At 36.3% G+C, this 22,404-nt stretch overlaps 2 protein-coding genes across 2 annotated transcripts; one reads left to right on the top strand and one right to left on the bottom strand.

Moving 5' to 3' along the window:
- Nucleotides 1-2,888: 2,888 nt before the first annotated feature.
- Nucleotides 2,889-14,208, top strand: LOC136218580 (protein VTE6, chloroplastic). The gene is made up of 5 exons (XM_066005549.1): nt 2,889-3,348; nt 3,514-3,767; nt 12,267-12,390; nt 13,437-13,541; nt 13,782-14,208. The coding sequence occupies exons 1-5, from the start codon at nt 2,968-2,970 to the stop codon at nt 13,863-13,865; spliced, it is 948 nt and encodes a 315-aa protein (XP_065861621.1). The 5' UTR covers nt 2,889-2,967; the 3' UTR covers nt 13,866-14,208.
- Nucleotides 14,209-14,896: 688 nt separating this feature from the next.
- On the bottom strand, nt 14,897-17,415 carry LOC136217116 (uncharacterized). The gene is made up of 3 exons (XM_066003699.1): nt 17,148-17,415; nt 15,667-15,768; nt 14,897-15,063 (listed from the first exon to the last, which is right to left on the bottom strand). Exons 1-3 carry the CDS (start codon nt 17,413-17,415, stop codon nt 14,897-14,899), a joined length of 537 nt encoding a protein of 178 aa, XP_065859771.1.
- Nucleotides 17,416-22,404: the final 4,989 nt, after the last annotated feature.

Below are 22,404 nucleotides of genomic sequence, written 5' to 3'. Positions count from 1 at the left end.
GAGTCACAACCAGAGCAATAAGAAAATCAAGCCTCTTGTTTCTCAGCCGAAGGAACATGCCGACTTAAATGCTTCCGCCAACCAAAGTAATGCCGAGCAAGTGCTCGAAGATCCCGCTCCTCAACACGTTGAGCAAGCCAAGGAATTACCTGCTCAGGTGAACACTGAACTTCCTCAGCTTCCACAATCCAGTCAGCTTCAGCCTGGCACTGAGCAAGTAACACTTTCTGCCGATCCTCCACTTCCACAACTCAATGTGCAGAATCAAATACAGTCAGTTTCTACAGACAATCCTAATTCCAGGCCAACCGCTGACAATGTTGGGCCTTCTAATGATGAGCAGAACCAAACACCGCCTTCATTCGGTTCTACTCCTCCTCCGGCAACTGGGCCAACAAATGATGGATCCTTAAGCTATCTAAATGCATCTGAGTCTGGTCGAAGAATCATTGACTCAGCTCAAGCTCTTATCCAGGACCTCCATCAAACAAGTACAAATGCCTCTGGGTCTACTAATGTTGAGACAACTCCACTTTCATCTATCACTCAGCTTCTTACTGAGATCAAAGGTCTGAAGGATCTTTTGAGTGTCATGACATCCCTACAATCTCAACAGCCCAGGCAGGACTCTTTAACAAAGCTGGCCGAACTCCAGCTGACCATGGTCAACCACATGAACTCACTGCAAGGGGAGATTCATCAATTGTCAGCTGCGACCTCAGCATATGCCACTTCTGCCGAAGTACATCATCTCTTCAGCCAGCTTCATACTGAACAAGAGAAAACAAATGACCAACTCTCTTCCTCCTCCCAATGCTCCATTGAGCAAATTAGCGAGGTTGTACGTCTGTTTAAGTTAAGCAAGCAAGAGATGGACACTGACCAGCTCAAAACCAACAAGATTTTGAAGTACTCTCGAGTAACTTTCAACCATGTGCGCCAAATCAACGCTCAGCGTGAGTATTTTGATTCATCTTTGCTGAAGATGTTTCATCAAGCTTTTGCAATGCTCACTGAAACCATACACTGGGTTGGCAAGTCTCAAGCCTATGTTTTGAGTATGCTGAGTGCTGCATCTATCGGTATTCCTCGAGCTATTGTGGATGAGGGTGTCCCAATCTTTGACGGAATGAATGAAAGCACAAGAAGGCTAAAGGCATTTTCTAGACGCCTAACTCAAGCTGCCATTGAAGAAACCTTCATTGCCAAAACCGATGCTGGCAAAACGGGGGAGAAAGAACAAGCCCCAAGAACTCAGCGAACTGAAGTAAAGAACTCCTTTAATATATATTGCTTGCTATAAAACTGACTAAGTAAAGAACTCACGCTGAGTTAAGTTTACTAAGAAGCTAAGTTCAGGAATAGACTCTAAGTGCTATTTCCTGACTCAAGTAAAGAAGCAAACTTAGTCACAAGTTGACTAAGCTTGTGTCTTGAATCTACTTAGTGACGCTGTGTAAACCTTTTCATAAGAAAACAAGTCAGCCTCAACGGACAAATTTTTAAATAGTTCCTATCCCTCCCCCTTGGAACTAACTTGTCACGTTATACGGGACCAACAAAGTCGTGCTGAGTAATTTCTAACTCTCTCTCAATATATCTATATATTTGTTGCTTGATTAAATTGCTCAGAATATAGATTGTAAAAGCTGACACTGAGTAATCTTGGTGCTGAGTTGGAAGCTGACTAAAGCTGTCTTGCATCTCTCGACCGTGCTGACCTAAACTAAGTTAAGTAACTTAAAGAATCAATTAAGTCAGCATAATTAAGCGAAAAAGTTACATTAGTTTCTAACCCCCCCCCTTGGAACTAATCACACGGGACCAACAAAATGAGTTTGGGAATGGGATTGAAGAGATAGAGAATGATTCTAAGATGAGCTAGATAGCAATGGTGAACTTGATTATGATAAGAGTGAGTTTGGGAATGGGATTGAAGAGATAGAGAATGATTCTAAGAATGGTTTATATGATGATGGTGAATTTTATCATGATGCAAATGAATTTGATTATGATGAAGATGATGGAATTTACCATGATGAGGATTACCCAAGCTAAGCAGGCGGATGCTGCTGATAGGCCTAAAATTCTGAGCGTTATTTGGATCTGTTGGCGGCCTCCAGATGAAGACTGGGTAAAAGTGAACTCAGATGGGGCGTGCAGGGGCAACCCGGGTGCGGCAGCAGCATGAGGGATAATCCGAGATTACAGAGGCTGCTGGTGTGGAGGTTTCGGAGTAAATATTGGGGTGTGTACGGTCACTCTAGCAGAGCTGTAGGGACTCTACTACAGTTTATGCCTGGCTTGGAAGAAAGGTTTTAAACGGGTAATTGTTGAACTTGACTCTCTAGTTGTATTGAATCTGATCAACAATGATATTGAGCTCCATCACCCTTATGCTTGAATAATCTCTCGTCGTTAAGCTATCCGGAGAGAGAACTGGTCTCTGATCTTTGTCCACACATATAGAGAAGAAAACCGAGTTGCAGATTGGTTGGCGAATTTCGCAGGATCTTATCCCTTAGGTCATCATGAGTTTGATGTGCCTCCTGTAGGCCTCCAAAATATCCTCTTCGCAGATGCTAGAGGACTGCTCCTCAGCCGTGCTGTTCGACTTTAACCTCGTTTTCTTTTCTTTTTTCTTTCCTTGTTGTTCCTTGTACCTTGAGCCTTCTTTGTTCAACAAAAAAAATGAATAATGTAACTTTTATAAAAATATTAATCGATAATGTTTAATTTAAAATGTTAAGTTAAATACTTTAATTTATTAAAATAAATAATTTTTAATTTAATTAATTAATTTAAGTTAAATTAAATAAAATATTTAATATTTTAATTTAAGTGTTATCAAACAAAGATTAGGCTAAGCATTATTTTGGCAAACCCCGCTGAGCCCGACAACCATGAACCGGTGCAGTTCAAAGCTTCGGCTTCACTCCACCTTCGCTCAGCATTGCATAAGAAAAAATGGCATTATCATTTGTTCTCCATATCAAATCTCCTTCTTCCTTACCTCCTATCCAAATCTCCAAATCTCCCATCATCCTTCCTAAAACCCTAACTTTCGATCGAAATTCTACTCGTAGATTTCCCAGAATGTTGCCCCAAACACCCGGTGCTACATCGATACAGGGAGCTCTATCAGAGGCGATGATCTTGATCAAATCTTACCCACCCACTTGGCAATCATCTCTCCTTAATAACGTGTTGATTTTCATTTTGGGGTCCCCTATTCTGCTCTCTGGCCTTTCTCTCTCCGGTATTTTCGCTGCCTTCATTTTGGGTACTCTCACTTGGCGTGCTTTTGGGCTCCCTGGGTTCCTTCTTGTTGCCTCTTACTTCGTTATAGTGAGTCCACTATTATACCTACTGTTGCCTTTTCTTTATGAGATTTATCAGCTTATTTTATTTGGATTTCGTTATTACTTGTAATTAATGATGATTGTATTTTGGAATCTAGTGTTTGGAATTACCAAGTCATTGATTTTTTTCAGAAAATTCTTCTAATTTCAGGGGACAGCAGCCACGAAAGTGAAAATGGCGCAAAAGGAAGCACAAGGAGTGGCGGAAAAGAGGAAGGGAAGAAGGGGACCAGGCAGTGTAATTGGTTCCAGTGCTGCTGGTTGTGTGTGCGCTTTTCTATCAATACATGGAGTAGGGGGTGAGGCATTTTCTCGGCTTTGGGAGCTTGGATTTGTTGCCAGTTTCTGTACCAAGTTAAGTGATACCGTCTCAAGCGAGATTGGGAAGGCATATGGCAAAATTACGTAAGTATATATATCTATTTGGTTTCAATTGGGGTTTTCATTCCAATTCTATCACTAACCTCTTTTTGTTATAAATGCCTATTATGATAGTTGCAGTAAGCAACTAATTTAGGTTTTTGAACGGCAGTCTTCCCGTAGGCTTCATAAACTTAGAAATAAAAGTGGCAGAGGGATGATTTTAGCCCTTGACCATTTCATTTTATCTAGATTTGTAGAACAACATTAGTTACTTTACTAATTAGTATCATCACCAACTTTGAAAAAGGATTAGTAGATTAATTTCTAAAATAGTCTATAAAACTTATTTCTAGATTTTTCTAAGTCTTCTTTGTTGATTTTTTTATTTCCTCAACTACCTAATTTGTGGTCCAAAATCAATTTAACATACTATAAACAGAGTGCTTAGGATCTCCTTTATATGTGCAAAAATTAAAAATCTCAAGTAGTGAGCAAAAGAGTTGCGAGTGAGTGAGGAAGACAACAAAGTGTGTGAGTGAGTAAGAGTGCAACAATATAAAGAGTGTCTTGTTGTTCTTGTAAAATTTTAGTTCCAATTTAATAAAATAAAGGTTGTTCATTTAAGTCCTCCATATTCAACAGTGGTATCAAAGCGGGCGGTTCGGGACCAGTTACCGAGTGCTAGAAGTTTGCGATCCGGGATCGTGGTGGTACGAGGTATTTTTAGCGCGCAGTCCGGGACTGTGGAAATTATTAGTCGGCGACCGAAGTTACTTGGTTGATTAAAGGAGATAACCGAGTCGTCATGGCAGACATTTCTACCTCGGTAAGCACTATGGAAAAACTCAATAATAATAATTATAGTACTTGGAGTGCTCTAATGCAATTTTATCTACCTGACCAAGATTTATGGGATATTGTTGGAGGTAATGAAACAACGTCTCCAACGGAACAAAATGACCTTAAAAAGCGGAAGGTCAAGTGTGATCAAGCTATGTATGCTTTATCAATTTCGGTAGAGGACGATTTGTTGCAACGCATCAAGGATGTCAACCCCCCCCCTCCCCAAGAAGCATGGGACACTGTCGTCGGAGTATTTGCAAGAATAAACAATGCCAAACTCCAACAACTCGAGAACAAGTTACTGTCGGTCTCGCAAAGCGACATGACAGTGAGTTAATACTTTACCAAAGTTAAAACTTTATGTAAAGAAATTTCAAAATTGGATCCTGAAAATAAAATTACTGAAACGAGAATGAGAAGAATTATAGTCCATGGGTTGCGTCCCGAATTTAACGCGCTTGTCACTGCAACTCTTGGATGGGCTAAAGAGCCAAGTTTTAACGAATTAGAAAAACAAATGTCTAAAATCTGAGCCAAGGATGAAGATAGAGCAAGGATCTAAAAACCACGAGATCGAGAAATGTCGGAAGATCCAAACAAGGATGGTAGAAAAGGCAACAAAGAGGGAGTTGGCAACAAGGGGGCGAACAACTTAAAACTACCAATCACAAATGTTGGCAAGATGATGGTCGCGCCCAGATACAACTCTAAAGAAGTGCAATTGGAGAATGTATTCCATGTACCTGGGATGACAAAGAACTTGATATCAGTGTCACAACTGAATCCTCAGGAAACTATGTGGTATTTGGTCCGAACGACATGAAGGTCTATCGAAGTTTGAAGCTAATGAGCACACTGTTTATGGAGGGGCGGAAACTTGAGCATGTCTACGTAATGTCACCCCAAACAGCCTATGTAGACAAGGCTAGAAAGAATAAGGCAGCCGATCTATGGCATGCGCGTTTGGGACACGTGAGCTATCATAGTTATTAAAGGCGCGCCTCGGCTAAGGCTCCAGCCTTAGCGCCTTGGTAAGTTAGGTGCGCGTCTTGGCTACCTTAGGGTAATTTAGGGTATTTTAGGGTGTTTTAGGGTTAGGGTATTTTAGGGGTTTTTAAGTTCAGAAAATAAAAGAAAAACAGAGACAGACAAAGATCGAAAGTTTTTACTACACATATCGCAGCAGACATTATGCCTTAGTAGTTAACTAGAACTTAACTCATGCGTTTTATGGTTTTATTGTTGGTATTTGACTATTTGTGATTAGTATTATGAATTTATGATTATTATTTTTTTGGTTCGCCTCGAGTCGCTCGGGTGCACGCCTTAAGTTGCGCCTTGCGCCAAGGTTCCAGGACCCCCCTTGTGCCTTTAATAACTATGTGAGCTATCATAAGTTAAAGGTGATGATGAAGAAGTCGATGCTCAATGGACTTCCACAACTTGATGTTCGAGAAGACATTGTATGTGCTGGATGCCAGTTTAGGAAAGCACACCAGTTGCCGTATGAAGATTCTCAGTATCGAGCAAAGGAGCCGCTCGAGTTAGTGCATTCAGATGTATTTGGCCGTGTGAAGCAGCCATCAGTCGGTGGTCATCAATACATGATAACTTTTTTTTATGATTTCTCAAGGTACGTGTGAGTGTACTTTATGAAACACAAATAAGAAGCATTTAGTAAGTTCCAAGAGTTCAAAGAGAAGGTCGAGAAGGAAATTGATCGGAAGATCCAATGCCTTTGCATTGACAATGGAGGAAAGTATACTTCACATGAGTTCTCAAGATACTTGCAAGACTGCAAGATTCGACATCATTTGACTTGTCCTAACACTCCACAACAAAATGGTGTAGCGGAAAGGAAGAATAGACACATTGCGGAGATATGCAGAAATATGTTACATGTGAAGAATGTTCCACCTCAGTTTTGGGTACAGTGAATGAAGACATTTGCAGATGTTATCAACAGACTACCACAAGCACCACTTGGATTCATTTCACTCTTCGAGAAATTTTGGAAGATCAAACCCACTGTAAGTCACTTTCGAGTGTTTGGCTGTGTATGTTATGTTTTCGTTCCTGATCATTTATGCAGCAAATTTGATAAGAAAGCTATAAGATGCATCTTCGTGGGTTATGACAATCAAAGAAAGGGGTGGAAGTGTTGTGACCCGACAACAGGGAGGTGTTATACTTCAAGAAATGTGGTGTTTGAAGAAGCTTCATCCTGGTGGTTTCCTCGTGAAGTTGTACTACCCGATTCCAAAGAAATCGAGGAGAAATTACAAGAAAAACTTGAAAGGGAAGAGGCGACTGAAAAAATCACTCAAGAGGGGGAACCAGTAGAAGAAAACCTTGGGATCAAGTCACCTGAAAAGATCCAATCTCCATGGCGTACAAGAGTACATCATCAAACACCGGAAGAAGAGCGACCAAGTCAGCTCTAGGAGATCGTTGATGTTGATAAAACAACATAACAACAATCATCGATACGGGGGTCAACACGAAAACGGAGACCAAATCCTAAGTATGCAAATGCGGCAGTGATCGAAGTAGTAAAGGAGCATGCAGCGTACGAAGAAGCATCCTTAAGTAAGGAGTGGAGAAAGGCTATGCAGGAAGAAATAGATGAATTGAAGCATAACGAGACTTGAGATTTAGTTCCCAAACCCAAAGATGTGAAGCCTATTTCCTACAAGTGAGTTTATAAAGTAAACCATCGCTCTAATGGATCAGTGGAAAGATACAAAACTCGATTGGTGGCTCGAGGATCCTCATAGAAGTATGATTTAAATTATAACGAGACATTTAGTCCAGTTGCAAAGATCACCACAGTACATGTTCTATTAGCACTTGCAGCTAGTAAAGATTGGAAGCTATGACAAATGGATGTGAAGAATGCTTTCTTACATGGCGAATTGGATCGAGAGATTTACATGGATCAACCTCAAGGGTTCGAGAGCAAGGCTCAGCCAAACTATGTATGCAAGCTGAAGAATGCATTGTATGGATTGAAGCAAGCACCAAGAGCATGGTACAGGAAGATATCAGAGTTTCTGATTCAAAGTGGCTACATGATGGTACCAGCTGATTCGAGTTTGTTCGTGAAAGTCCAAGGTGAGAAGTTGGCTATAATATTAGTATATGTTGATTATCTTATCATCACATGTGATGATGCTGCTGAGATAAATCAAGTGAGAGCCAACTTATCAGTACGTTCAAATGAAGTCTTTGGGAGAGTTAAATCACTTTCTTGGTCTTTAAGTTGCGCGCACGAAGGAAGGACTCTTCTTGTGTCAACACAAGTATGTTAAAAATATTTTGGAGAAGTTTGGGATGCTAGAGTGCAAGCCAATTACAACTCCAATAGAGGTACACACAAAGCTATGTTCCGTCGAAGGAAAGGACTTGGAGGATGCTACCATATACAGACAACTAGTTGGAAGCCTGATCTATCTCACTTTGACGAGGCCAGACATATCATATGCAGTAAGTATGGTAAGTCGATTTATGCAGAATCCGAAGAAGCCCCATTTAAAAGTTATCCGGAGAATTCTTCGATATGTTCGAGGTACAATGGATTATGGTATCTTATACAAGAAAGGAGGGAAGTGTGAGGTACGTGGATACTGTGATGCTGATTACGCTGGAGATCATGACACAAGACGTTCGACTACAGGTTACGTGTTTAGTCTCGAGATCAGGACCTATATCTTGCAGCAAGAGACAATCTACGGTTTATTGTCATGTACCGAAGCAGAGTACAGAGCAGCAGCCATCGTAGCTCAAGAATGTACCTGGTTGATACAACTTATGAAGGATCTTCATCAGTCAGTATACCGTGATAATCAAGCAGCTATACACTTGACTGAGAATCCAGTGTTCACACGAGAACTAAACATGTGAAAGTGCATTATCACTTCATACGAGAGAAGGTCTTACGTGGAGACATCAAGATGCTGACATATTTACGAAAGGACTGAACGGTGCAAAATTCCAACAGTTCAGAAAGCAACTTGGAATGACAAGCAAGTACGAGGTATTGAAAGTTGGTGCTGGAGGAGTATTAATTAGTATCATCACCAACTTTGGAAAAGGGATTAGTAGTTTAATTTCTAGAATAGTCTACAAAACTCATTTCTAGATTAGTCTACTATAATATCTAGATTTTTCATGTCTTCTTTAGTTGATTTTTTGTTTCCTCAACTACTTAATTTGTGGTCCAAAATCAATTTAACATACGATAGATAGGGTGTTTAGGATCTCCTTTATGTATGCAAAAAATTAAAAAGCTCAAGTAGTGAGCAAAAGAGTTACGAGTGAGTGAGGAAGAGAGCAAAGTGTATGAGGAGTAAGAGTGCAACAAAAAAAATGTCTTGTTGTTCTTGTAAAATTTTAGTTCCAATTTAATAAAATAAAGGTTGTTCATTTAAGTCCTCCATATTCAACATGCTTTTGTAGCTTTATAATCCTTGGGGATGTCTCATTGTCATGCTTTAGATCTTGAGGGATCTAAAACCTTAGCTATAAGAAATTTTTATTTAGACGACATGCAAAATAAGTAAAAAAATATTAGCTTTTCAAAAAAAAAAAAAAGAAAGTAAAAAAGTATTATTGAACGAGCGTCATTGGTTTATATATAGGTGTGTCCGATATTTTACTGCAATTCCTTGAGTACTTGTAAACATGTCCCGGGCCTATTTGGACTTCCTTGTTTTGATTAAGTTACTAAATGCTGATGATGACTAGCATTACTCTTTTTTTTTAGGCTTAATAGGCATCCAACCCCCTAAACTTGTAACTTTTTTTCACCTGGCCCCCTCAACTTAGGGGACAACCTCTCAACCCCCTCAACTCTCCAAAAACATCACATACATCCCCTTACACCCCTATGTTCGGTGAAAATATTTACCCGTGTAGAAAACGCTCTTGACTGTTGACCTCACCAATGCCACGTGTCATTTTTTTATTAAATTTTTCCATATTCGTGCGAGGTGCTGCCGCTGTTTGTCGTCGCAGCCTTATCGAGATGCTGAGGTTGGCGGTAGTGGTCATCGAGGTGAAATGTATCTAAGTGATTGTTACAAAAATGAAACGTGGCATTGGTGAGGTCAACAGTCAAGTGCGTTTTATATACGGGTCAATATTTTGACCGAACATAAGGGTGTAAGGGGTTGTATGTGATGTTTTTGGAGAGTTGAGGGGGTTGAGAGGTTGTCCCCTAAGTTGAGGGGGTCAGGTGAAAAAAAGTTACAAGTTTAGGGGGTTGGGTGCCTATTAAGCCTTTTTTTTATTCTTTAATGTTTAAGGATATAATGAGAGAGACTACCACTTATTTCCAGTAAATTTTGCAAGCAGTCTGTGGTTCACATGATTCCATTTATATCCAGGCTATCATGGTCGTTAAGTTAGAAAGTGGAAGAGAAAGTAGGCTGAGATTGAGTGCTGACAGGGATTTTTGTAGCAATGTATGATGATATTGTGAAATTATGAACGGGAATCCTGTTAGTTTGGAGCAATAACAAAGACTTATCTTGGCAATGATTTCTATTATAAAAATAACTTTTAATCAGGTGATTATAGCTTTTGTCTAGAGATAATTGTCAAGAATAGAGTTAGGTTTCGCACCACGAAACTTCCGAAACCTTTGTCTCTTTCACAGATCATAGTATGTTTCATCTTATCTCGGTACATGGATTAAGTTCTGTTTCATTTATTTGAACAGAATAATGTGATTATTGTGCCATCTTGTTTGCTGTTGGCTGCATTATGCTCCAGGAATGAACATCTGTTAAATGTGGCAATCAAAATTTCTATTTGTGTGAGTTCCATCTTGTGTATTCCGTTGTTCTTGTAAAATTTTAGTTCCAATTTAATAAAATAAAGGTTGCTCATTTAAGTCCTCCATATTCAACATGCTTTTGTAGCTTTATAATCCTTGGGGATGTCTCATTGTCATGCTTTAGATCTTGAGGGATCTAAAACCTTAGCTATAAGAAATTTTTATTTAGACGACATGCAAAATAAGTAAAAAAATAGTAGCTTTTCAAAAAAAAAAAAAAAAAAGAAAGTAAAAGGGTATTATTGAACGAGCGTCATTGGTTTATATATAGGTGTGTCCGATATTTTACTGCAATTCCTTGAGTACTTGTAAACATGTCCCGGGCCTATTTGGACTTCCATGGTGCATGCTGTTTGCAGATGATATTGTGTTGGTTGAGGAGACGAAAGAAGGAGTGGAGATGAAGTTGGAACTATGGAGGCAAACTCTAGAATCTAGAGGCTTTAAGTTGAGTCGAAGTAAGACAGAATATTTGGAGTGTAAGTTTAGCGGCCGTAGGAGTAGGGAGGCAGGGACAATCATCCTAGATGGGAGAGTTGTTCAGGCCTCGGATTGCTTCCGGTATTTAGGATCTATTATCCAAACGGATGGAGAAGTAGATGGAGATGTTGCTCATAGGATTAAAGCTGGTTGGTCGAAGTGGAAGAGTGCTACGGGTTTCCTTTGTGATCCCGGCATGCCTAATAGATTGAAGGGAAAATTCTACCGGACGGCAATTAGACCAGCATTGTTATATGGTACGGAGTGTTGGGCAGTGAAACACTGCCACATCCATAAGATGTCGGTGGCGGAGATGCGTATGTTGAGATGGATGTGTGGTCACACGAGAAAGGACCGGGTGCGTAATGAAATAATTAGGACAAAAGTAGGGGTCACATCTATTGAGAATAAAATGAGAGAAAACCGATTAAGGTGGTTTGGCCATGTGAGACGTAGAGCGCTTGATGCGCCGGTTAGGAGAACCGAAGAGTGGCAAAGGGATGTAGTGGTGAGGGGTAGGGGAAGACCTAAGCAAACTTGGAGGAGGGTGATCGAGAGTGATATGAGTTTATTGGGAATTGAGGAAAATATGGTAGTGGATAGGACGGAGTGGAGGGAGCGAATCTGTGTCGCTGACACGACTTGATTTTCACGGTTTTATATGATGGTTCATGTTAGCCGACCCCGAATCATTTCGGGACTAAGGCTTTGTTGTTGTTGTTGTTGTTGTTGTTGTCTGTGGTTCACATGATTCCATTTATATCCAGGCTATCATGGTCATTAAGTTAGAAAGTGGAAGAGAAAGTAGGCTGAGATTGAGTGCTGACAGGGATTTTTGTAGCAATGTATGATGATATTGTGAAATTATGAACGGGAATCCTGTTAGTTTGGAGCAATAACAAAGACTTATCTTGGCAATGATTTCTATTATAAAAATAACTTCTAATCAGGTGATTATAGCTTTTGTCTAGAGATAATTGTCAAGAATAGAGTTAGGTTTCGCACCACGAAACTTCCGAAACCTTTGTCTCTTTCACAGATCATAGTATGTTTCATCTTATCTTGGTACATGGATTAAGTTCTGTTTCATTTATTTGAACAGAATAATGTGATTATTGTGCCATCTTGTTTGCTGCTGGCTGCATTATGCTCCAGGAATGAACATCTGTTAAATGTGGCAATCAAAATTTCTATTTGTGTGAGTTCCATCTTGTGTATACCCTGTTAGGTTGCTCCTTGGCTTTGGTTCCTTGCAAAGAAACAGAAAAGAATCTAACCCATCTTGCATCATTATGTATGTATATTATCGGTGCTGTTGAATAACTCTGTGGACCAGGAATAATAAGTTTTGTCATTTTGAATGTGGGTGGCATGAGCAGGTACCTTGTTACAACCTTTAAGGTAGTCCCAAGAGGAACAGAAGGGGCTGTAAGTCTTGAGGGAACATTAGCCGGATTATTGGCATCAGTCGTTCTTGCCTCTATTGGTTATTTCATGGGGGAGGTATGGCTTGTTACTTTCTCCTTGTTTGTTCTTAACCTTCTCTTTTATTCTTTTTGACATCTCTTTTTATTTAAAGCATTTTCCCTTGTGTTCCGGTGAAGTTGCCTTGACATGCATTACAAAAGAAATATACTGTCAAAAAGGGGATAAACAAGAGAAAGCAAAATTAGGCTAAATAGTAGAATATGTTATTTATTTTGTGATTCCCGTTCTTTTTTGTGCCTGTCATTTATGTGGACTTACAAATTGCTTGGGACCATCAGTGCTATTGTTCCTTATGTAGCATTTTGCTGAATCATGTCCGCGTTTTTCCTGTTATTAAAATGCTACTACCAGTTCTTCTTGCAAAGTGCCAAAATATGATCTGTAGAGTTTGAACTTATTATTGTTTTTTAATCCATTTGGGAATTTATAATATGCATTCCTCTTTTTTTGCTCTCCATTTCCTCATATGTATATGTCCTTTGGTAAGTTCATATATAGGTTTCACATAGTCGTTCAAGCTATCTATAATCTGTACTATTTTTAAGAAATTAAAATTACTTTTGTTAGATTTAGATATGGACCATATTGTTACTTCCTTGCAGCGTTTTGGGTAATTTGTTTGCCTCCTTGTGCATTAGTTTTCCCACGTGTATAATGCCTCTGGTTGCATGATTCTTCTTCCTTCTGTGTTTGCTGTGGAAGAAATGAAAGGAGAATATATGGAAAACTGATCTGTTTTTCATGACCCAACATTGACTTGTGGATGGATTGGAATTTTATTTTGGTTATTGTTGTTTGAGTCCCTCAACTTAATTCTAAGTTGCTATCAAGTTTTGAAGCATATTAGGCTTTTAGGAATCATATATATCTGAGTTGGCATTGATCCAAGGTCTGGCCTACAAAATGTTAAACAATTAATAATTCAATTGTTAAAATGAGAAGCATTTGAAGAGGCATTTACTTACTAAGTGGATAAGAAGCTTCTTTATAGCGTTCAGCCATTACCATTTGGACCTGTACAAATTTGAAGTGTTGGAATCATATACTTTTTTGTGCAACAGATACGTGCATCTGAAGCAGTTATATGCGTGATGGCTTCACAGATTGCTAACGTTGGTGAGAGCATAATAGGTGCTTTATTTCAAGAGAAGGAAGGATTTCAATGGGTAAGCTATGATTATCTACTTCATTTACCATCCGTTTTCTTTCTTTATTTGTTTATTAATATGTTAAATTTGTAGTAAGAAGTGCTTTAGACATGATTAGGCAGAAAGATAAGTTGAGCAACCATCATATTGGATAATGATAGTTTAGCAAGTTGACATTAACTCTGTGAGGGCATTTGATTATTTCTGGCTGTAATAAGCTATGTTCTCTTACATCTATGCTTCTGCCTTGTTTTGCAGCTTAACAACGATATTGTCAATGTCCTTAACATATCTATGGGATGCATTATAGCAGTCCTGATGCAGCAAGTTATACTCCATTAACTTATGAAAATCTTGTACAAACTCGACTTATTAATTTGTGTACATTCTGAAAGCACTATTACAAAATTGATGAAGAAAGCACGGCAAGGGCATTTTTTTAACCTTGATTGCTATATCAGAGGGAGCAGATTGACACGGATACATGCTGAGGAGCTTCTGTTGTGTGGATATTTATTTTATTCCTGCTGATTAACATTAACATGCTCATACATTGTAAAATGCAAAAGCTTTTCCATTTCTATTACCGGTTTGTTAACTGCAATCCTTGTGACAAAGGATTTTCAAGTTTGTTGTCTGTTAAGTAAGTATCAGTATGAATAGAAGTTACAGGGCAGTTCCTTTATTGGTTCTGAATTATTGTTTAAAATGTATATGAAATCCAGCCCTTGTTGGAAATAAACAAATGAGACTCTTTGAAACATACCAAAGCAAGACAACAGCCCTTTAACAAGAATAATTGTACGTAGAATTTTAAAATATATTCCTATAAATAATAAACAAAAAAAAGTATTTCATTAATGATTTTATTGTACATATTATTACTACGTTCACCAAATACCATTGTTTATGCAAAATAAAATAAAAAATGTTTCACAATACCTCTAGATAACCTATATTCAAAAAGTCAATTGGGCCAATATATCTAAAATATCAATTATTTGGACCCTAAGACATTAATATATGAATAAAAAAAAGGAAAAGTACAAAAATAAATCTTATGGTTACATCTGTTTTCGATCGGCACTCTTATGGTTTAAAAATTTGTAAACTGGTACCTTGATGTTAATTCCGTTAGCAAACATATACCAAATTGACTAACAGTGTTAAAAGTCAAAGGGAAGATATATAATTTTGTCCTTATATTTATTTATTTTATAAATTAACTTTCCTTATTATTTAATTATCACAAACAAACCCTAAAATAAAAAATAAAAATCAATTACACCATCTTCTCCATCTCTTTTTAATTTTTAATTTTTTTTCTATTTTTCTCTCTCTATCTATCTCTCTATCATATCCTCCAACAATCCTCATGGTAAGGATAGAAGATTGTAATTTTTGAGGGTTTGTGAAATGATGGTTTTGATTTGTTCTTCATCTGAAGTTAATTCCTTTTCGTATAATGCAACGAGTTCTGGATCGAATAAAGGACTGGAACTCCTCCTTCTTGATGATGATTCGCTGGAATTATCACAATCTATGGTTGTATTTTGTTCCTGACCGGAGATTCTTTCATCGGATAACTTAATTTGAGCACTGCCTTACTTGATTTCGTTCATTTGAGAATGGGTCTTTGGGCTGAAATCAGAATTTCTTCTTACTTTGTTTTCTTTTCCCCCTAAGCCTTTGTTTGGGAGGAGGTTAATGAGAGTAAATGGAAGTAATGGAAGGTTAAGTATTAAGTTAACCTTGTTTGGGAGTTATTTTTTTAGAGTAAATGGAGGTTAATGGGGTTAAATCTTTACTTCCTCTAACCTCCAAATTGGGGGTTAATGGAAGTAACGTAAACTTTTTTAAAATTTCTTGTCTCTGCAGAGTAAATTTAATCTTCCTCCCCCTCCACATTTAAACTCCCAAACGAAGTTAAACATTTAACCTCATTTACATCCTATAAACTCCCAAGCAAGGTTAATTTTTAACTTTCCTTTCCATCACTTCCCTTCCATTTTCATTACCTCCTTTAACTCTCACCTCCATTAACCTTCAAACTCCCAAACAAAGGCTAACTGTCTATGCTTTTCTCGGAGACCCAAATTGATTCAGAAATCTCAATGGAGTTTTATCATCAAAATCTGCAAACCTAGAATTAAACCTCTCGATTTGGGGCTTTTCTTCGAATTCTGAACCGGTACTCCATCTTCAAGATCCTCCATAAGCTCCCATGTGTTGATTGTTGAAACACCTTTCCACATGATTTTGATTTGACAAAATTATTTAAGTTAATCCATGATTAAGACAATTAAATTTAAGTGCTTTGATTTAATTGTACTAATGTGTTTGTTCAATATTGAGTATAATCATAAATGTGAAAAGAAATAAAAAGTAAGACAGGACGAAGTCAGCATGAGTAACAGATGCTGAGTAGAACACGACTCAGCATAATAGAAGAAAAGTCTTCTTCAGAACCAATACTTGAAGACGAAGCTGACCAAAGAAACTGAGTGGAACATGACTCAGCCTCGCCAAAGATAAAAGATCAAAGGCAACGTCTATAAGTTCAAGCTGAGTGTTCGTCAGGACAGCGCGGATGATCCGTTTACTAAAAGACAAGATCCGACATAAGTCTGCGCCAATTCAGAAGCCTTGGAATTACGCAAGGAGACAGTTTCGAGACGCATGGGTCAACTGGTCGTTAGCTAAAAGACGAAACTGGTGCTAGAAGATGAACCTGGCGGAAGAAGACAAGCCTGGCACCTGCTAATTTCAGAAGACAGGATTGGCCTGCAAAATCTGTATGCTGACCAGTGAATGACGCAAGGAGCCGTTTGAATTCAACGGATACATCCGAATTCAAATGATTGAGGCATCAAAAATTCACTATAAAAGGACAAGTCCAACTCTTGGATCCTTTGCCGAAATACAAAAGAAAAAGAGCATACATACAAAGCACATTCAAACAAGAAAGAAAATCTTACACCAAATTCATATCTCTGTGTAAAAGTCTAGATTGAATTTGTATTCATCTAAAGTGTTCTTCATCTAGAAAGAACAAATTTGTATCAATTGTAAAAATTGAGAGAGTGGTGCTGAGTACTCGGTTTTAGTACTCAGCGGTAGAGAAAATCTCAGTGTTCGGTTATAACATTCAGTAGGGTTGAGTAGACGAATAGAGGAAGGTACTCTTGCATACTCAATTGCTTGTAAACGGTTTGTGCTCTACTTTTAAAGAGCTCAGTATTGGATTGAAAAAGCCCAGAAGGATTCTGGGGACTGGACGTAGGCGGTGAGGCCGAACCAGGATAAGTCTGCTGAGTAATTTCTAACCCTTTCTCTCAATATATATATATATGTATGTGTTGCTTGTTTAAATTACTCAGGATATAAACTGTTTAAGCTGACACTGAGTAATCATATTGCAGAGTTGGAAGCTGACTTAAGTGTTAATTCCCAACTCGCAAGTAAAACGGTTCTAGTCAGCCTCTGACTAAAGCTGTCTTACATCTCTCTCGGTCGTGCTGACCAAAATTGAATTAAGTAAATTAAAGAATTGATTAAGTCAGTATAATTAAACGAAAAAGTTACATTAGTTCCTAACCCCCCTTGGAACTAATTACATGGGACCAACATTGATTACTTCCGGATCATCGCAAATTGGCGATTGTATTTTCTTAATTGCTTCTTTCTTCTCTTTTTCTTCATCTTCTTCATCAGGATGTTGCGATTGTTCTTTGTTGCTCTGTTTTTCTTTGATGTCGAGATTCAGAGTGCAGTAAGTAGTTGAAGTGAGAGAAACAATGTGGCTGAGACCCACTCGACCTCCATTTTTTTTTACGATGATGTCTCGATGGTGTTGTTCTTCCCTGAACATCTTTGACGAAACGCAGCCCATTTGATTTTGTGGGGTTTGTGGTAGATTTCTGGTTGGATTTTGTGGAGCTTGGATTATAAGAAATTAAAGAGATAGAGAAGATAGTGTAATTGATTTTTATTTTTTATTTTGAGGTTTATTTATAATAACGGTTTTGATATATGCAGTCCTTAGGGCTGCATATAACCATTAAATACAATAAGATATTCTTTTGTATTTTCAAGATGTATATTTATTATGCATTGAACTTCTAAATACACCAAAAATCATTTAATGCAATTATAAATTCTTTTATATTTTCTATAAGGGTAAATTCTAAAAAAAACCTCTGTGGTTTCATGTTCTTCCAAAAAATCTCTTGTGGTTTGTTAATACAAAAAAAAGACTGTGGTTTGCGCCGTTACCCGAAAAACGGAAAATTGCTTAACGGTGTTAAAAGTGCTGACGTGGCAAGGGGTAATTTTAGAAAATCGATTTTTTTTATTTTTTTATTTTTTCCCTCTCTCTCTCTTCCTTCTTCTTCTTCCTTCTTCCTTCTTCTTCCTCCTTATTCTTCTTCTTCCTCCTTATTCTTCCTTTTTTTTTTTTAAAGTTTCCAAAAATCTGGAAATTAAAAAAAAAAGAATAGAGGAAAAAAAAAAGAAAAAAGAAGAAGAAAGAAGGAAGAAGGAAGAAGAAGGAGGAAGAAGAAGAAGGAAGAAGAAGAGAGAAGAAGAGGAGAAGGAGGAAGAAGAAGGAAGAAGGAAGAAGGAAGAAGGAAGAAGGAAGAAGGAAGAAGAGGAGGAGGAGAGAGAGAGAGGGAAAAAAATAAAAAAAATTTGATTTCCAATTTTACCCCTGTGCCACGTCAGCACTTTAACGATGTTAAGCCATTTTCCGTTTTTCGGGTAACGGCGCAAACCACAGTCCTTTTTTTTTGTATTAACAAACCACGAGGGTTTTTTTTGGAAGAACATGAAACCACAAAGTTTTTTTTTTTTGGAATTTACCATTTCTATAACTGCATTAATTTTTTATTTTTTATTTTTTCAAAAGATATCTGCATTTATTATTTCGACAGCTTATTTGTAACTGTGTTAGTAACAGAATAAAAGTTACAAATAACCTGTCGAAATAACACAGTTACAAATAACCTGTCGAAATGATAATATTTTTTGAAAATTGTATTTATTATACATTGAACTTCTAACGTTTTCTAAAAAGTGCAGATTTACTCGTAACTATGAATTTGTGCAATTTTACCCCTAACAATGTCAAGTAAATTCAATTTTATCCTTACAAAAAAAAATTGAACTTACTGACTTGACAGTTATTTGACTATCACATCAGATATTCCAAAGAAGTTCGTTGATAAAATAAAGCAGTTAATTGTATTTTGACGGGTTGTATACAGTTTTTTGTGTGTAACTTTTATCTGTCATACTTAAACATTATCATTTCGACAGGTTACTTGTAACTGTATTATTTTGACATGTTATTTGTAACTTTTATTCTGTTACTAACACAGTTACAAATAACATCTTGAAGTTCAATGCATAATAAATGCAGATATCTTTTGAAAAAATAAAAAATAAAAAATTAATGCAGATATAGAAAATATAAAAGAATTTATGATTGCATTAAATTATTTTTGGTGTATTTAAAAGTTCAATGCATAATAAATATACATCTTGAAAATACAAAAGAATATTCCATTGTATTTAATGCTTATATGCAACCCTAAGGGCTACATATATCAAAACCAGTGTTTTGAAAACCGGACCGGACCGACCGGTCGAACCGCGAACCAGTCAAGTGTCCGATCCGGTTTTAGCTATACAGGTTCAATTATATTAAACCGCATCAAACTGGGGTTGAACCGCGAACCGGTATTGAACCAGTGAACCGGATTGACCCTGGTTTTTTGCCATTTTTTTAAAAACATATTGAATTAAGGAAAAAATTTAAAAATTAGGTAGAGAACAACCTCTTTAATAATTGATGTTAATTAATTTAATTTTAATCTTAATATTGTGTTAAACTATGAGTTTGATTTTAGATGTGTGAATTTTTAATTAATGTGTTAAATTGAGGATTGGTTACCTATGTGTGAATTTTTATATTATCTGTATGAATTTTTAGTTTTTAATTAATATGTTAACTTAAAAATTGTTTATTATATGTATGAAATTTTTAATTTTATGTTCAATGAAACATCATTTTATTATATATATATATATTTATTTATTTTTTTATCCGGTTGAACCTATTGAACCTTGAACCAGTTGTCTCACCGATTCAACGTCCGGTCCGATTTTCAAAACATTGATCAAAACCGTTATGATATAATTAGATAATAAATGAGGTTAATTTGTAAAATAAATAAATATAAGACAAAATTAACTATTTTCTCTTTGACTTTTAACACCATTAGTCAATTTGGTATGCATTTTGCTAATGGAATGAACCTCAATGTACCAGTTTGCAAATTTTTAAACCATAAAAGCGTCGATCGAAAATAGGTGTAACCACAAGGTTTATTTTTATACTTTGCCCTAAAAAAAATTAAACCATACATATACATAGAGCTAGAAATTTTTTTGAACCCCTTTCAGCTCTAGTCCCTAGGCCGATGCACTACCGACTTAGACTTAGAGCCGGTCTTGGTAGAGAATAAGAGACGAGGTGCATGTGCTATCCAAGGTCTTCGTTTGATTGAACCACGTATTTAACTGTTGTACTTTTTGGATAAGGTAATCTCATTGATTGGTTTATGTGTTCTTTATGATATTATAATAATATTAAGTGATAATATTCAAATATCCCCCTATAATATAATTTGACCTCTGACGCTGTAAAATTTGACCGTTAATCGAAAATCATATTAAATCTATCGAAAATATTTACTCGTAGATTTCGAGAAAATATTTGTAAGTATTTGAAAAACGTAATAGATATTTTATTAATACTTAAATATTAATAGTTAGTGCAATAGCGTTCACTTGGACTCTGAGTGATAAAATGAATATGGTCATTCACCGTTAGATATAGGTTCATGAACCTATATCTGACTATGAATGACCAAATTCAGTTGGTAACTTAGTGTCCAAGTCAACGCTACTGATACTTAGTGTTTACATGGGATGGGATGGGACAGCTCTTTTTGTGTGATAACACGTAGCTAGAAATTGTTATGTTTACATAGAATGGAAAGTCAAGGAATTTTGCCAACTGGCTGGCTACGTCTACAACTCCAATACGTTTGTCTTCAAATAAATACTGACTCCACCACCTCTCCATTCCTTTTTCCTTTTCATCCTTCCAATAATAATAATGCCCTTCATCTTTCTAAATCAATTATATTTTCTGATTTTATATTCAATTCAAAGTTTTCTATCAATTATAATAATAAAGTAGCGATTTCTTTTCTTCCTTTTCAATAATTATACTACTAAATAATTGTAATTATCCCTATATAATTGCCCAAATCACATGCACATCTTAATATTTTTTGACACATGTTGGAATATCATCACAATCCATATATACTCATGTTTTATACACTAATTATTTGAGTCAAAATTAAATATTAATATCACACCCAATTAAACTGTTTTTTAATTCCATTCAATAACAAAAATGTAACTATAACAAGAAAAGTAAGAAATAAAATCTTATATAAATATAAAATACCGATAAAGTTCAAGTGGATTAAAAAAATTGAAAAAATATATGAAATCCAATTAAAGAAATTTACTGAACAAAGAAAACAAGAAAATTAAAGAAAAAAAAGGAAGACATTTTTTTCTTCTTCCTCAATTTGAAAGCAGCAATCTGAAGGAGAAAAAACTCGATCAATAGAAAAATCGAGGGATAAATTTAATGAAAATAAAAGAACACTTAAATTTGAAGAGAAAGAGAAGTAGTAGTTTTGTAAGAGGGAATGAAATAATTTCACATTGAACTAAATTAATTATTTACATAATTTAGCCTTTAATCCATATACTAGCTATCTTTCTTTAACTTATATGGAAACAGACAGTCTTGATCACATGCATCTTAATGAACATGTAGAATTTACTTATTCACCGTTAAATCTATGCTTATTAGAATCATAAGATGGAGATTCAAAGCATCCTGAGGCTTAAATTTAATAAGTTTATATCTAACGGTTAATGAGCAAATTCACTTGCTCATTAAGGGAAACGGAATGTAAGAGTTGATAAATTAATAATTGGCGAATATTTCAGCGACATTATTTCATTTTGAGGGCAAACTATTAGAAGCACCCGGTTATCCATGTCAAATGGAAGACCTTCCATATATATTTTGACACGTGTAATATGGACCTACACATTTTATAAGAGGCTCCACTATTTTAGTTATTACGTGAGATCACAATACACGTGTCCAAATGTGAATTGAAGGTCATTCGAGTGATATGGAAGACCGGGTGTTTAATATAAGAACTCCATTTTGAAAGCGGTTGATTAGATATTTTAGCATGTGGAATTTTTCGAATGTTGGATTAATACTATGTCGTTTTGTTTGATGTAGTAGGACACTATCAAACAAAAACAAACGGAATTTATGCACTATCAATTACATCACATAGATTCACTTGTACTTGTTTGATTGGACTTGTAGTTTTCACAATTTTAACTTTTTCTCAACATAACCATTTACCAATATTTAATGCTTTCAATGTACTACTATTTTGTTTAAGGTATCTTCTCAAATTAAATTGTGATTACAATATTAGTTGAGTTTTGATATAAGCACCTTCCTTTGGAGCTCCATATAAATATTTAACAAGTTATTATATAAATATGATAGAGTCAATAAGAGTTGGTCCGAGTGGTAAGATGTTAAATCTCTATTTGACAGGTTTGAATTCCGATGTAAACTCTCATCGAGGTTTGTGGTTTGCCACATTATTGATTTGACTTTTATAAAATTAAAAAATTGACCCATTTAACATTAAAAAAAAAAACTTTTTACCCTCAAAATTTTTAATATTCACTTTATAAC

Source organism: Euphorbia lathyris, chromosome 2, assembly GCF_963576675.1.
Source record: "Euphorbia lathyris chromosome 2, ddEupLath1.1, whole genome shotgun sequence".
NCBI classification, from domain to species: domain Eukaryota; kingdom Viridiplantae; phylum Streptophyta; class Magnoliopsida; order Malpighiales; family Euphorbiaceae; genus Euphorbia; species Euphorbia lathyris.
The sequence above is the reverse complement of the archived record's forward strand: the minus strand, read 5'-3'. Positions and strand labels throughout refer to the sequence as shown.